This window comes from Dryobates pubescens, chromosome 33 (assembly GCF_014839835.1).
Source record: "Dryobates pubescens isolate bDryPub1 chromosome 33, bDryPub1.pri, whole genome shotgun sequence".
NCBI classification, from domain to species: Eukaryota; Metazoa; Chordata; class Aves; order Piciformes; family Picidae; genus Dryobates; species Dryobates pubescens.
In genome coordinates, this window is record NC_071644.1 from 1490298 (window position 1) to 1506419 (window position 16122).

At 64.3% G+C, this 16122-nt stretch overlaps 1 protein-coding gene across 1 annotated transcript in view; it reads left to right on the forward strand.

Annotated features, from left to right (window-relative positions):
* Positions 1-16122, forward strand: part of EIF4G3 (eukaryotic translation initiation factor 4 gamma 3) — a 167287-nt gene that overhangs the window by 135892 nt on the left and 15273 nt on the right. The window contains exons 27-29 of the mRNA XM_054175939.1: positions 638-861; positions 3995-4110; positions 10388-10560. Of these exons, the coding sequence (XP_054031914.1) occupies positions 638-861; positions 3995-4110; positions 10388-10560 (513 nt within the window). The remainder of the gene's footprint in view (positions 1-637; positions 862-3994; positions 4111-10387; positions 10561-16122) is intronic.

Genomic DNA, 16122 nt, shown 5'->3' on the forward strand with positions numbered 1-16122 from the left:
AGGGACTGCAGCACTGCCTGGGGAGGAGAGGCTGAGAGCCCTGGGGGTGGTTAGTCTGGAGAGGAGAAGGCTGAGAGGGATCTGATCAATGTCTATCAATAGCTGAGGGCTGGGGGTCAGGAGGGAGGGCACAGGGACAGGCTCTGCTCAGCTGCACCCTGGGACAGGACAAGAGGCAGTGGATATAAACTCCAGCTCAGGAGGCTTCACCTCAGCATGAGGAGGAACTTCTCTGTGAGGGTCCCAGAGCCCTGGAGCAGGCTGCCCAGAGAGGTAGGGGCTGGAGCCTTTCCAGCCCCATCTGGATGTGCTCCTGTGTGCCCTGTGCTGGATTCTATGTCCTGCTCTGGCAGGGGGTTGGACTGGATGATCTTCAGCGGTCCCTTCCAACCCCTGACATCCTCTGATCTGTGATGCTGAGCTCAGGGCAGCCGCAGGGCAGCTGCCTGCTGCAGGCAGGTCCCAGGAAGCTTTCATCCCAGGGGTTCTGAGCTGACGAGCACAGCGCTTAGCCACCTGCCTGATCCCTTCTGGGGGCCCGAGACCCTGCTGGTTCCAGCCCTGCTGGGAGGGGCCCGGGGCGGTGGGCAGGCCTCGCCCTGCGCCCCCAGCTCAGGCTCTGCCTCTCCGGCGGCAGCCGCGGCAGCACCGGCAGGGAGAAGAACGACAAAGCTCTGCCGCCGGCCCTGGCCCGCCCCAACACCTTCCTGCGGGGCAGCGGCAGCAAGGAGCTGCTGCTGGACAACCAGGCGCAGGAGGAGCAGCGCAGGGAGATGCTGGAGACGGTGAAGCAGCTGACGGGAGGCGTGGAGCTGGAGAGGAGCGGCGCGGAGGCAGAGCGCAGCAGAGCCAAGGAGCCCGGTGAGCGGCGGCCCCCTGCCCGCGGCGGCGCACCCCTGCCCGCGGCCGCCCCCTGCCCACTGCGCCCTGCCCGCGGCCGCCCCCTGCCCGTGGCGGCCCCCTGCCCACTGCGCCCTGCCCGCGGCGGCCCCCTGCCCGCGGCGGCCCCCTGCCCGCGGCCGCCCCCTGCCCGAGGCCGCCCCCTGCCCGCCCCTACCCACTGCGCCCTGCCCGCGGCCGCCCCTGCCCGTGGCAGCCCTGCCCGCGGCCGCCCCCTGCCCACTGCGCCCTGCCCGCGGCCGCCCCTGCCCGTGGCAGCCCTGCCCGCGGCAGCCCTGCCCGTGGCAGCCCTGCCCGAGGCCGCCCCCTGCCCGCCCCTACCCACTGCGCCCTGCCCGCGGCCGCCCCTGCCCGTGGCAGCCCTGCCCGCGGCCGCCCCCTGCCCGCGGCCGCCCCCTGCCCGCGGCCGCGCCCTGCCCGCGGCCGCCCCCTGCCCGCGGCCGCCCCCTGCCCGCGGCCGCCCCCTGCCCGCGGCCGCGCCCTGCCCGCGGCAGCCCTGCCCGCGGCAGCCCTGCCCGCGGCGGCCCCCTGCCCGCGGCGGCCCCCTGCCCGCGGCAGCCCTGCCCGCGGCCGCCCCCTGCCCGCGGCCGCCCCCTGCCCGCGGCGGCCGCTCCCTGCCCACTGCGCCCTGCCCGCCCCCTGCCCGCCCCTACCCACTGCGCCCTGCCCGCGGCCGCCCCCTGCCCGCGGCAGCCCTGCCCGCGGCCGCCCCCTGCCCGCGGCAGCCCTGCCCGCGGCTGCCCCCTGCCCGCGGCCGCCCCCTGCCCGGCTGGGGAGGGCCTCCAGGGGGCAGCCCCGGGGGCAGGGCCAGGTTGCTGTGCGGGGCTGGCTCGCAGTGATGCACTGGGAGAGCTGGGAGCTGCCTCCCAAGGGGCTGGAGCACAGCTCATTCGTGCAGACCTCACCAGCTCCTCCTCAGGGGGCAGCAGGGCTGAAAGGCTGCAGAGAGCAGCACTGCACTCCTGCCTGCTCAGCCCCTGGCACTGCTGCTGCTGCCTTCTGGGCTCAGGGTCCCCAGAAAGGAGGGCCTGTGGGGACAGGCTGAGGGGCAAGGGTTTGAAACTGGAGCAGGGGAGGTTTAGGTTGGAGATCAGGAGGGAGTTCTGCACAGGGAGGCTGGGGAGAGCCTGGCACAGGCTGCCCAGGGAGGTGGCTGAGGCTCTGTTCCTGGAGGCATTCAAGCTCAGAGTGGCTGTGGCCCTGGGCAGCCTGCTCCAGCTGGAGCTGTCCCTGCTGCCTGCAGGGGCTTGCACCAGATGACCTTTGGGGGTCCCTTCCAACCCAGGCAGAGTTGTGCAGGGCTGCTTCTGCAGTGCCCCCTAAAGCCATGCCCACCCTTGCCAGGTGTTTCCCAGGGCCCCAGCAGTGATGAGGGTCTGGGGCAGACCATGGCTGGCACTCCATTGTTGCCAGGCCTGGTTCCCAGCAGGGCTGGGTGCAGCCTGGCACTGGCACCCACCGGGGTGGCTTGGCACTGCTCGGTGCTTCAGCTCCCTCCTGCCAGCCTGAGCTGATTTGTTGGTGAGAAAACGCTGAGGACACTGAGGGTGAGGATCCCTGTGGGCAGAACCTTTGTGATGAGCAGCTCTGCTCCCTGGGAACCACCTGGAAACCTCTCCAGTGAGGAACACCCCTCAGGTGCCACAGCACACACTGCTCTTGGGGCTTTGTGAGCACCAAGGTCGTGGGGATGGGATCAGCAGGTGGCTTTGGGCTGCTGCCCATCACAGTTGGCACATTTTACATGTGCAGCACATGGTGACAGCTCAGGCTGCAGTTATTTAATGCTGACAGAGAGGGCTGAAGGTGTTGCAGCCTGAGTCCCTGCAGCTGTGCTCCTGTGGGAAGGCTGCTGAGAGGAATCAGCTCATGGCCTGGGCTGCACCACAGGCAGGGAGAGCAGGGAGGGGATTCTGCCCCTCAGCTCTGCCCAGGTCCCTCCTGCAGCACTGCTTCCAGTTCTGCAGCCCCCAGCACAAGAAGGACCTGGAGCTGCTGGAGAGGGTCCAGAGGAGGCCACAGAGATGATCAGAGGATTGGAGAACATCCCCTGTGGGGACAGGCTGGGAGAGCTGGGGCTGTGCAGCCTGGAGAAGGCTCCAGGGAGACCTCAGAGCAGCCTTCCAGTACCTGAAGGGCTCCAGGAGAGCTGGGGAGGGACTCTGGACAAGGGCTGGGAGGGACAGGATGAGGACAATGGCTTTGAGCTGGGAGAGAGGAGACTGAGACTGGAGATGAGGAAGAAATTGTTGAGAGTGAGGCTGGGGAGACTCTGGCACAGGCTGCCCAGGGAGGCTGTGGCTGTGCCCTGCCTGGGGGTGTTAAAGGCCAGGCTGGATGAGGCCTTGAGTAGCCTGGGCTGGGGGGAGGTGTCCCTGCCCATGGCAGGGGGCTGAAGCTGGCTGAGCTTTGAGCTCCCTTCCAACCCATTCTGTGGTCTATGAAATCCTGGGAGGTGCTGCAGGAGGAAGCAGCCAAGGGGGCAGGGAGCTGTGGCTGAGGTGGGGCAGGGGCAGGGAGCTGTGCCTCAGGTGGAGCAGGGGCAGGGAGCTGTGGCTGAGGTGGGGCAGGGGCAGGGAGCTGTGGCTGAGGTGGGGCAGGGGCAGGGAGCTGTGCCTCAGGTGGGGCAGGGGCAGGGAGCTGTGGCTGAGGTGGGGCAAGGAGCTGTGGCTGAGGTGGGGCAGGGGCAGGGAGCTGTGCCTGAGGTGGGGCAGGGGCAGGGGCAGGGAGCTGTGGCTGAGGTGGGGCAGGGGCAGGGAGCTGTGGCTGAGGTGGGGCAGGGGCAGGGAGCTGTGCCTCAGGTGGGGCAGGGGCAGGGAGCTGTGCCTCAGGTGGGGCAGGGGCAGGGAGCTGTGCCTGAGGTGGGGCAGGGGCAGGGAGCTGTGCCTCAGGTGGGGCAGGGGCAGGGAGCTGTGGCTGAGGTGGGGCAGGGGCAGGGAGCTGTGCCTCAGGTGGGGCAGGGGCAGGGAGCTATGCCTCAGGTGGGGCAGGGGCAGGGAGCTGTGCCTCAGGTGGGGCAGGGGCAGCCCTGCTCCCCTGGCCTCTGCTTCTGCTTTTCTTAATGTGGTTTCTTTGGTGTCTTTTACTCCCCCAGCCAAGCCTGAGGCTCCCCAAGCTCCAGCACAAGAAAAACCTTCCCTGTCAGAAGAGGAGGTAGAGAGAAAATGCAAATCCATCATTGATGAGTTCTTGCATATTAATGATTTTAAGGTAAGCAAAATGAAAACCTCCTGCAGGTGCCACAGAGCTCTGCTCTGCTCTACTCTGCTCTGCTCTCTCTCCAGGGCCAGAGGCTCTGGCAGGCCTCACCTCACACACAGCTGGCAGGAGTGGGGGGATCTGGGCTGTGCCAGGCCAGGTTCAGGTTGGAGGTTAGGATAATTTCTCCCCAGCAAGAGTTCCCAGGCACTGTCCCAGCCTGCCCAGGGGGGTGGTGGAGTCCCCATCCCTGGAGGGGTTTAAAGGCCACCTGGGAGGTGGTTTGGTGGCAGGGGCTGAGCAGCAGTGCTGGGGTTGTGAGCTCTGGGTGAGTGGTTGGACTTGATGAGCTCAGAGGTCTCTTCCAGCCTCAGCAGCTCTGTGAAGGTTTGGGCAGCAGCAGCTCCAAGAGTGGCTTCAGGAGAGCTGTCCCTGAAACTTGTTTGCTGCCCACTGGTAACAGGAGAAGGATTCTGCCCCTGGGCTCTGCTCTGCTCAGACCTCACCTCCAACCCTGCCTCCAGCTCTGCTGTCCCCAGCAGCAGAAGGACACAGAGCTGCTGGAGGGAGCCCAGAGGAGGCCACAGAGATGCTCCCAGGGCTGGAGCAGCTCTGCTGTGAGCACAGGCTGAGGGAGCTGGGGCTGTGCAGCCTGCAGAGGAGAAGGCTCCAGGGGGACCTCAGAGCTGCTGCCAGGACCTGAAGGGATCCTGCAGGAAGGCTGCAGAGAGACTTTTGCTGAGGGGGTCTGAGCCAGGCCAAGGGGGAAGGGTTTGGAGCTGAGGCAGAGCAGGGTTAGAGTGGAGCTGAGGAAGAAGTTCTTCAGGGTGAGGCTGCTGAGCCTCTGGCACAGGCTGCCCAGGGAGGCTGTGGCTGCCTCCTGCCTGGGGGTGCTGAAGGCCAGGCTGGATGAGGCCTGGAGCAGCCAAGCCTGGCTGAGAGGAGTCCCTGCCCATGGCAGGGAGGTTGCAGGAGATGATCTCTGAGCTCCCTTCCCAGCTGAGCCATTTATGATTCTCTGAAGAGCTTTCTGGGGTTGGAGCTCAAGAGCAAAGCTCTCTCTGCAGTCAACCCTTCCAACCCAAACCTTCCTCTCATGCTCTGAACTCCCCCAGCTCATGGTTTCAGGAACTTGTTAAGGTGTCAGAGGGTAAAGGCTCTGCAGAGGGCCCTGGCCAGGCTGGAGAGAGGGGCAGAGGCCAAGGGCAGGAGGTGTAACAAGTCCAAGTGCCAGGGGCTGCACTTTGGCCACAACAACCCCAGGCAGTGCTACAGGCTGGGGGCAGAGTGGCTGAGAGCAGCCAGGCAGAGAGGGACCTGGGGATACTGGTGGAGAGCAGCTGAACATGAGCCAGCAGTGTGCCCAGGAGGCCAAGAAGGCCAAGGGCATCCTGGCCTGCATCAGGAAGAGTGTGGCCAGCAGGAGCAGGGAAGTCCTTGTGCCCTGTGCTCAGCACTGCTTAGGCCACACCTGGAGTCCTGTGTCCAGCTCTGGGCTCCTCAGGTCAGGAAAGAGGTTGAGCTGCTGGAAGGTGTCCAGAGAAGGGCAACAAAGCTGGGGAGGGGTCTGGAGCACAGCCCTGGGAGGAGAGGCTGAGGGAGCTGGGGTTGCTTAGCCTGCAGAGGAGGAGGCCCAGGGGAGACCTTCTTGCTCTCTGCAGCTCCCTGAAGGGAGGCTGTAGCCAGGTGGGGGTTGGTCTCTTCTCCCAGGCAAGCAGCCCCAGAACAAGAGGACACAGTCTCAAGCTGTGCCAGGGGAGGTTCAAGCTGGAGGTGAGGAGAAAGTTCTAACCAGCAAGAGAGATTGGCCATGGGAATGTGCTGCCCAGGGAGGTGGTGGAGTCCCCATCCCTGGAGGTGTTCAAGAGGGGATTGGATGTGGCCCTTGGAGCCATGGTTTGGTTGTCAGGAGGTGTTGGGGATTAGGTCCTAGGTTGGGCTCTGAGGTTGATACTGTGCTTGTGTGCCTGCAGGAGTCACTGAGCAGCTCCATAGCAATGGCCCTTTGGGAGGCAGGAGAGGCAGTGGGAATGCAGCTGGAGGTTTCCACTGGGCTCCCAAGGCAAGGAGGCAGCTAAAGCACCAACAAATCCTGAGCCAAGCAGCCCAGAGGGTTTGTGCCACCTGGGGCTGCCAGCACATCCTGGCTGCAGGCTGGGAGTGGAGTTCTCTTGTCCATGGAGTTTTAGCTTCTGCAGGCAGTTTGCAGGGAGGCTTCCCCTGGCTGCAGAGCTGAGAGGTTTGACCTTCCCCTCAAAGAGCCTCCAGGTGTGAGGTGGCAGCACCAGGGAGCTGCTGGCTGGGCACCCTCAGAGCAGAGCAGTGCTGGCACCTCCATTACAGTCAGGAAGAGGATTCTTGCCCTGGACTCAGAATCATTAAGGCTGCAGAAGACCTCTAGAGATGAAAGCCAACCAGCAACCCCACAGCTCCATGGCCACCAAACCATGGCCCCAAGTGCCATGGCCACAGGTTTCCTCAGCACCTCCAGGGATGAGGACTCCCATCACCTCCCTGGGCAGCCTGTGCCAGTCCCTGACCACTCTAATGAAGAAATTGTTCCTCATGTCCACCCTGAACCTCCTTTGGTGCAGCTTGAGGCCTTTTCCTCCTGTGCTGTCATCCCCACCTGGCACCAGCCTCCTTTCAGGGGGTTGCAGAGAGCCAGAAGCTCTTCCCTGAGTCTCCTATTCTCCAGGCTGAGCAACCCCAGGTCCCTCAGCTGCTCCTCACCAGCCCTGTCCTCTAGACCCTTAACCATCTTCCTTGGACCTCCTCAATGTCCTTGGAGTGAGAGGCCCAAAACTGAGCCCAGCATTCCACCAGGGCTGAGTCCAGGGGGCAATCCCTGCCCTGGCCCTGCTGGCCACACTCTTACTGATCCAGGCCAAGCTCCTTGTGCTGGGTTGGTTTGGGGCCATGTCTGGTTATTATTCAGTGCTGGTGTGGAGAAGAGAAATCCTCCCCTTGGGTTCCCCATGAGCCCCAGGCAGGCAGGCCTGGGCAGGAGGAGTCAGGGGTGGTGGCACTGCCTAAGCCAGGAGTCTCCTGGCCCTCTGCTGGTTGCTTGGACTTCAGAGTCCAGCCCCTGGCTGCCTGGGGCTGGGAGCTGCTGCAGTTTCTCTGCTTGGGGGTGCAGTGCTGGGGTTTTCATGGCTGGCTGGAAAGAGAGGTGAGCTGTGTGAAACAAGAGCAGCCCTGGGTTAAGAGGTCCCTCAGGTGGAGGCAGCTGCTCTGTGTTGGGGGCTGCTGGAGAGGGAGAAGTTCTTGGTGCTCTGCACAGGCTGCAAGGCTCCAGCTGCAGCTGCCCTGACTGGTGGCTGGAGATGGAGCAGGAGGGGCTGGCCTCAGGCTGCACAGGGGAGGTTTAGGCTGAGGCTGGACATTAGCAGCTTGGGGCTTTTGCACTGGCAGGGTTCTGAGGCACTGGCCCAGGCTGCCCAGAGAGCTGCTGGAGTCAGCACCCCTGGAGGGGTTGGCAAGCTGTGGAGCTGTGGTGCCTGGGGCCATGGCTTGGTGGTGGAGTTGGTGGAGCAGGGGTAATGCTTGCAGTGATGACCTTGAAGGGCTTTGCCAACCTCAGTGGTTCTGTGAGGGGGATCAGATCTGAGGGAGGCTCTGGCACAGGCTGCCCAGGGAGGCTGTGGCTGCCTCCTCCCTGGAGGTGTTCAAGGCCAGGCTGGATGAGGCCTTGGGCAGTCAAGTCCAGTTGAGAGGTGTCCCTGCCCGTGGCAGGGGGTTGGAGTAGATGATGTCTGAGGTCCCTTCCAGCCTGAGCCCCTCCATGGCTCTGTGCTCACATCCCCCCAGGGCAGTGCCTGTGTCCATGCCCTCAGCACTGATGCAGGCTGCAGCTCAGAGCTCTGTGGTGGCAGCAGGGTCAGGTGGTGCCATGGTCACTTGTCCATCCTGGAGCACAGTGATGGAGGAGCTCTGACCCCAGCCTGTGCTCTGGGACCAGCAGGCCCCTGGCCTGCAGAGCTAAGCCCTTCCAGGCCTGCAGGCACAGGTCTGGGCTGCCAGCTCCTGCACAGCCCAAGCAGAGAGCAAATGTCCCCAGCCAGGGAGCTGTGCAGCTCTGTTGGGCTGAAGGGAGGAGGTCAGTGGAAGGTCTTTGCTGGTGGCAGTGGAGGTGGCTGCAGTGTGACCCTGAGTGCTTCTGTGACAGGCCCTGAGGTGCTTTCTTTGTTAGGTTACACAAAGCACAGGCCAGAAAGAAGGAGCTCCACAAGAGGATCCTCCAGATGCTCCCCAGCTGTTCTCTACTTCTTGGTGTGGTGTGGAGGAGGCTGAGGGCAGGGCAGACCTCATTGCTCCCTGTGGATACCTGAAAGGAGATGGGGTTGGTCTCTCCCATATCAGGTGGTAGGACAAGAGGAAATGGCCTCAAGTTGCCCCAGGGGAGGTTTACATTGGACATGAGGAACAAGTTCTGTGCTGCAGGAGTGGTCAGGCACTGGCACAGGCTGCCCAGGGAGGTGGTGGAGTCCCCAGCCCTGGAGGTGTTCCAGAACCCTGTGGCCATGGTTTGGTGGCCATGGTGGGGCTGGGTTGCTGGTTGGCCTGGGTGACCTTGGGGAGCTTCTCCAACCCCAGCAGTTCTGGGAGTCTCTGGACCTGTGACAGGGACATTTCTGTGCCAGATCAGAGCAGGAACCCAACCTGATGGCAAGGCCTCACCCAGGCCCCCCAGGGCAGTGGTGCAGTCCCCATCCCTAGAGGGGTTTCAAAGCTGTGTAGCTGTGGTGCTGGGGCCATGGCTCAGTGGTGCCCTGGCAGGGTTGGGGGCAGGGCTGGGCTCCATGAGCTGTCAAAGTCTCTTCCAACCAAACCAACTCTGTGACTCTAGGAGTAGACCAGGGGCTCACCACAAAAGCAGCCAGCAGCAGGCAGGGGAAATCATCTCTCAGCCCCTGGGCCCTGGATGTGAGCCCAGTCTGGCTGCTTGCATTTGCATCCTCCCTGAGCACTCTGAGAGGCTCTCCCTGCCCCTGGCTCTGGCAGTGGTTTCAGCCTGCTGCAGCCCAGTGGCTCACAGGAGAAGCTGAGGCAGCCTGGCTTGAGAGGGGTGTGGGAGAGCAGCAGAAACTCATCCAGAGGGAATGCACAGCCCCTGGGAAGAGGCTGCCCAGGGAGGTGGTGGAGTCCCCAGCCCTGGAGGTGCTGAGGAACCCTGTGGCCATGGGGGGGTTGGGTTGCTGGTTGGCCTGGGTGACCTTGGAGGGCTTCTCCAACCCCAGCAGTTCTGTGACTCTGTGAGTCTCTGGATCTGTGACAGGGACATTTCTGTGCCAGATCAGAGCAGGAACCCAACCTGATGTCCTCCATGTGCCTGCTTTGGTATTTGCTGAAGGAGTAGGTGTGGTGGTGGCACCCAGGAGACCATTTCCATCCTCTCACTGAGCAGCTGAGCTGCAGCCTGCCTCTGTAGTTTAGGATTTGCTGCCTGTGTGCTGTGACTCCTGCTCTCTTCAGCAGGCTTGCTGCTGCCCCTGTCCCCAGCCCCATGGCTAGCAGCAGTGAGTTGTGAGGAGGGTCCACAGCCCGGCTCAGCAGCTTGGCCTGGCAGCTTCACTGCACTGCTCAGTGCTGCCCAAGGCAGAACTGAGTCACAGAACCACAGAATGCTTTCTGCAGCCCCTGTCAGGTTTAGGCTGAGATCCTCAGTGGGGCTGGGTGGGGGATTGTTGATGCATGCAGTGCTCTGCTTGCATAGAGTCACAGAGTGAACCAGGCTGGAAAAGAGCTCAGAGCTCAGCAAGCCCAACCTAGGACCTAACCCCAGCACCTCCTGACAACCAAACCAAGGCTCCAAGGGCCACATCCAAGCCCCTCTTGAACACCTCCAGGGATGGGGACTCCACCACCTCCCTGGGCAGCACATCCCCATGGCCAATCTCTCTTGCTGGGAAGAACTTTCTCCTCACCTCCAGCCTGAACTTCCCCTGGCACAGCTTGAGACTGTGTCCTCTTGTTCTGGGGCTGGCTGCCTGGGAGAAGAGACCAACCCCCAGCTGGCTCCAACCTCCCTTCAGGGAGTTGCAGAGAGCAAGAAGGTCTCCCCTGAGCCTCCTCTTCTGCAGGCTAAGCAACCCCAGCTCCCTCCCAAGGGGTTGGGCTGGAAGGGAGCTCAGAGCTCACCCAGCTCCAGCCCCCGCCGTGGGCAGGGACCCCTCCCAGCAGCCCAGGGGGCTGGAGGCCTCCTGCAGCCTGGCCTCGAGGGCCTGTGGGGAGGGGGCAGGCCGGGGCCGGGGGTGGGCTGAGCGCTGTCCCCGTGTGCCCGGCGCAGGAGGCGACGCAGTGCGTGGAGGAGCTGAGCGCCCGGAGCCTGCTGCCTGTCTTCGTGCGAGTGGGAGTGGAGTCGACGCTGGAGCGGAGCCAGCTCACCAGGGACCACCTGGGCCAGCTCCTGCACCAGCTGGTGCAGGCAGGCAAGCTGAGCAAGCAGGACTTCTTCAAGGGGTTCGTACGCCCTGCGCCCCTGCCCTCGGCCGCCGCGGCGCGGGGTCCTGCCTGCCCCTGGGGTCCCGCCGGGCCTCGGGGTCCCGCCTGGGCTGGGGGTCCCGCCAGGGCTCAGGGTCCTGCCAGGGATCGGGGTCCTGCCTGGCCTTGGGATCCTGCCCACCCCTGGGGTCCCACCTGGGCTGGGGGTCCTGCCAGGGCTCAGGGTCCTGCCAGGGATCGGGGTCCTGCCTGCCCCTGGGGTCCCGCCAGGGCTCAGGGTCCTGCCAGGGATCGGGGTCCTGCCTGCCCCTGGGGTCCCGCCAGGGCTCAGGGTCCCGCCAGGGCTCAGGGTCCTGCCAGGGATTGGGGTCCTGCCTGCCCCTGGGGTCCCGCCGGGGCTCAGGGTCCTGCCAGGGATCGGGGTCCTGCCTGCCCCTGGGGTCCCGCCAGGGCTCAGGGTCCTGCCAGGGATCGGGGTCCTGCCTGCCCCTGGGGTCCCGCCAGGGCTCAGGGTCCCGCCAGGGCTCAGGGTCCTGCCAGGGATTGGGGTCCTGCCTGCCCCTGGGGTCCCGCCGGGGCTTGGGGTCCCGCCAGGAATCGGGGTCCTGCCTGGCCTCGGGATCCTGCCTGCCCCTGGGGTCCTGCCCAGGCTCGGGGTCCTGCCCAGGCTCAGGGTCCCACCAGGGCTCGGGGTCCCACTGGGGCTCAGGGTCCCTCCTGCCCTTGGGGTCCCGCTGGGGCTCAGGGTCCCTCCTGCCCTTGGGGTCCCGCTGGGGCTCAGGGTCCCTCCTGCGCTTGGGGTCCCGCTGGGGCTCGGGGTCCCGCCTGCCCCTGGGGTCCCGCCTGCCCCCGCCACGGCCGCCCCCAGCGCCCCGGCCCGGTGGCTCCCCCAGGGCTGCCTCCTGGGGGGGACTGTGGAGTGGGTCAGGGGCTGGGGGCAAGGGCAGTGTGCTCAGGGTTCAGCTGGGTGTCTGCTTCGCTCCCGTGCTGCCTCTGGCCGTGTTTGGCTTCTGGCAAAGCTCTGAAGCCCACTGAAGGGGGAGGGAGGGCTCAGGAGTCTCCAGATGAGGTTAAGGCAGGAGGCTGTGCAGCCCCAGGGCCCTCTGCCGCCCCAGGGCCCTCTGCCGCCCCAGGGCCCTCTGCCGCCCCAGGGCCCTCTGCCGCCCCAGGGCCCTCTGCCGCCCCAGGGCACAGCCACTGCTGGACCAGGCTCACCCATATGGTGCCACTTAGCCTTACAGTGGCCAAGTCCCCAAGGGCTGAAGAGGAGAGCAGGCAGCAGCTGCAGTGCCAGATGGGTTAGACCTTCCCCAGGAGATCCTGAGGTTCAGCTGCTGCTTCATGTCCGCTCTGGGTTCTGTGTGCCCAGCCTGCAGTTGAACAGGGGGCCAGCTGGGAAGGGATCCCTGCTCCCAGGGAGGTCCCTGGCACCCACTCAGTCCTCACCAGGGCACAGAGCAGGCAAGGAAGCTGCTGAAGGGTCTGGAGAGCAGGGCTGGGGAGGAGCAGCTGAGGGAGCTGGGGGTGTTGAGCATGGAGAAGAGGAGGCTGAGGCTCATTGCTCTCTGCAGCTCCCTGGGAGGAGGCTGGAGCCAGGTGAGGGTTGGGATCTTCTCCCAAGGAACAAGGGACAGGACAAGAGGAACAGCCTCAGGCTGCCCCAGGAGAGGTTTAGCTTGGACATGAGGAACAATTTCTTCCCCTTGAGGATTGTCAGGGCCTCACCCAGGCCCCCCAGGGCAGTGGTGCAGTCCCCATCCCTAGAGGGGTTTCAAAGCTGTGTAGCTGTGGTGCTGGGGCCATGGCTCAGTGGTGCCCTGGCAGGGCTGGGGGCAGGGCTGGGCTCCATGAGCTGTCAAAGTCTCTTCCAACCAAACCAACTCTGTGACTCTAGGAGTAGACCAGGGGCTCACCACAAAAGCAGCCAGCAGCAGGCAGGGGAAATCATCTCTCAGCCCCTGAGCCCTGGGTGTGAGCCCAGTCTGGCTGCTTGCATTTGCATCCTCCCTGAGCACTCTGAGAGGCTGTCCCTGCCCCTGGCTCTGGCAGTGGTTTCAGCCTGCTGCAGCCCAGTGGCTCACAGGAGAAACTGAGGCAGCCTGGCTTGAGAGGGGTGTGGGAGAGCAGCAGAAACACATCCAGAGGGAATGCACAGCCCCTGGGAAGAGGCTGCCCAGGGAGGTGGTGGAGTCCCCAGCCCTGGAGGTGCTGAGGAACCCTGTGGCCATGGGGGGGTTGGGTTGCTGGTTGGCCTGGGTGACCTTGGAGGGCTTCTCCAACCCAAATAATTCCATGATTGCAGAGAGCAAACTGGTCCTGAGTCCACAGAGTCAGTGATGGCCAAAAGGGTTGGTCTGGGGTGGTCACTTCAGGAGGGAGTGGGATTGAAGCCATTCCCCAGAGGAGGGAAAGTGGTCGTGATGTCAGACAGGTAGGACCTGGGTGAAACAGTGAGAGATGCAGCCTGAGTGTGGCATGGAGAAGCTGAAACAGCTCCTGGAGGGGATGAAAGGGCAAGAGAAGTTCAGGGGGCCCAGGAGAACCCCCAAAACACTGCACTGAGTCACCCCTGCCAGGCTGCTGTGGGATGAGCACTGCACTCAATCATCTTTGAGGTCTCTTCCCATCTTGGTGATACTGTGATACCTGGCAGGACCCCAGCTTCTGGCTGAGTCACTTGGGGCAGCCTGGCTGGCTGAGGACACAAAGACAAAGCAAAGGAGGAGTTCCCCAGGAGCCAGCAGTGCCTCCTGCAGCCCTCAGGCAGCTGTGTGCTGGCTGCAGCCAGAGCAGGGTGGGCAGAGGGCAGCAGAGGGGATTCTGCCCCTGGGCTCTGCTCTGCTCAGACCTCACCTCCAGCCCTGCCTCCAGCTCTGCTGTCCCCAGCAGCAGAAGGACTCAGAGCTGCTGGAGGGAGCCCAGAGGAGGCCACAGAGATGCTCCCAGGGCTGGAGCAGCTCTGCTGGGAGCACAGGCTGAGGGAGCTGGGGCTGTGCAGCCTGCAGAGGAGAAGGCTCCAGGGGGACCTCAGAGCTGCTGCCAGGACCTGAAGGGATCCTGCAGGAAGGCTGCAGAGAGACTTTTGCTGAGGGGGTCTGAGCCAGGCCAAGGGGGAAGGGTTTGGAGCTGAGGTAGAGCAGGGTTAGAGTGGAGCTGAGGAAGAAGTTGTTGAGTGTGAGGCTGCTGAGCCTCTGGCACAGGCTGCCCAGGGAGGCTGTGGCTGCCTTGAATACAAGGCCAGGCCTTGAGCAACCTGGGCTGGTTGTGATCCATCCCTCCCATGGCAGGGGCTTGGGGTAGATGATCTCTGAGGTCCCTTCCAAGCTGAGCCCTGCTGTGATCCTCTGGGTTGGAAGCTCAGGAGCAAGGCTGTCAGTGTGGTCACTCACCTGGCCCCAGAGTGCTCAGGGAGGAAGGAATCATGGCCAGCAGGAGAGCCACAGAAATGGTGTCCTCGTCCCAGGCCTGGGCAGGGGCTTCACCTGCAGGCTCTGCCCAGGAGGAAGAACTGTGAGCAGTTCTGGAGGGCCTCTCTCCAGAGCTGGGGAGGGGTCTGTGCCTTGTCCTGCTGTGGTTTGTGTTGTGGGTGCAATCCTCCCTCTGCCCTCAGCGCTCGTGGTGCTGTGTCACACACCTGTGGCTGCTTGCCCTTGGTGCTTCTGCCATCACTGCCCCCTCTGCAGGGCTGGATCATAGCCCTGGCAGGGCAGGAGGGCTCCAGACCTGCCCAGGTTTGTGCTTGCCAGCACAGCTCCTGGGCAGCTGTTAGCCAATGGTTTCCTGCTGGGACATCCAGGAGTGCTCTGAGTGCAGCTTCCTGATGGCTCTGAGAGGCCCTTTGCACACTCTGCCCCTGGGGCTGTGCAGAGACATTCGCTGCCTGCAAGCACGGGAGGGCAGGAGGGGGCTGGTACCCTTGTGGTGCTCTTCATTGCTCACTCTCCTCTTTTCTCTCCTTTCCTCCTTTCTGCCTCCCTCCTCCTGCTCTCTCTCCCCCTCCCTCTCCTCCTGCTCTCTCTCCCCTCCCTCTCCTCCTGCTCTCTCTCCCCCTCCCTCTCCTCCTGCTCTCTCTCCCCTCCCTCTCCTCCTGCTCTCTCTCCCCTCCCTCTCCTCCTGCTCTCTCTCCCCCTCCCTCTCCTCCTGCTCTCTCTCCCCCTCCCTCTCCTCCTGCTCTCTCTCCCCTCCCTCTCCTCCTGCTCTCTCTCCCCTCCCTCTCCTCCTGCTCTCTCTCCCCTCCCTCTCCTCCTGCTCTCTCTCCCCTCCCTCTCCTCCTGCTCTCTCTCCCCTCCCTCTCCTCCTGCTCTCTCTCCCCTCCCTCTCCTCCTGCTCTCTCTCCCCTCCCTCTCCTCCTGCTCTCTCTCCCCTCCCTCTCCTCCTGCTCTCTCTCCCCTCCCTCTCCTCCTGCTCTCTCTCCCCTCCCTCTCCTCCTGCTCTCTCCCCTCCCTCTCCTCCTGCTCTCTCTCCCCTCCCTCTCCTCCTGCTCTCTCTCCCCCTCCCTCTCCTCCTGCTCTCTCTCCCCTCCCTCTCCTCCTGCTCTCTCTCCCCTCCCTCTCCTCCTGCTCTCTCTCCCCTCCCTCTCCTCCTGCTCTCTCTCCCCTCCCTCTCCTCCTGCTCTCTCTCCCCTCCCTCTCCTCCTGCTCTCTCTCCCCTCCCTCTCCTCCTGCTCTCTCTCCCCTCCCTCTCCTCCTGCTCTCTCTCCCCTCCCTCTCCTCCTGCTCTCTCTCCCCTCCCTCTCCTCCTGCTCTCTCTCCCCTCCCTCTCCTCCTGCTCTCTCTCTCCCCCTCCCTCTCCTCCTGCTCTCTCTCCCCCTCCCTCTCCTCCTGCTCTCTCTCCCCTCCCTCTCCTCCTGCTCTCTCTCCCCCTCCCTCTCCTCCTGCTCTCTCTCCCCTCCCTCTCCTCCTGCTCTCTCTCCCCCTCCCTCTCCTCCTGCTCTCTCTCCCCCTCCCTCTCCTCCTGCTCTCTCTCCCCCTCCCTCTCCTCCTGCTCTCTCTCCCCCTCCCTCTCCTCCTGCTCTCTCTCCCCCTCCCTCTCCTCCTGCTCTCTCTCCCCCTCCCTCTCCTCCTGCTCTCTCTCCCCCTCCCTCTCCTCCTGCTCTCTCTCCCCCTCCCTCTCCTCCTGCTCTCTCTCCCCTCCCTCTCCTCCTGCTCTCTCTCCCCCTCCCTCTCCTCCTGCTCTCTCTCCCCTCCCTCTCCTCCTGCTCTCTCTCCCCCTCCCTCTCCTCCTGCTCTCTCTCCCCCTCCCTCCTGCTCTCTCTCCCCTCCCTCTCCTCCTGCTCTCTCTCCCCTCCCTCTCCTCCTGCTCTCTCTCCCCCTCCCTCTCCTCCTGCTCTCTCTCCCCCTCCCTCTCCTCCTGCTCTCTCTCCCCCTCCCTCTCCTCCTGCTCTCTCTCCCCCCTCCCTCTCCTCCTGCTCTCTCTCCCCTCCCTCTCCTCCTGCTCTCTCTCCCCTCCCTCTCCTCCTGCTCTCTCTCCCCTCCCTCTCCTCCTGCTCTCTCTCCCCCCTCCCTCCTGCTCTCTCTCCCCTCCCTCTCCTCCTGCTCTCTCTCCCCTCCCTCTCCTCCTGCTCTCTCTCCCCCTCCCTCT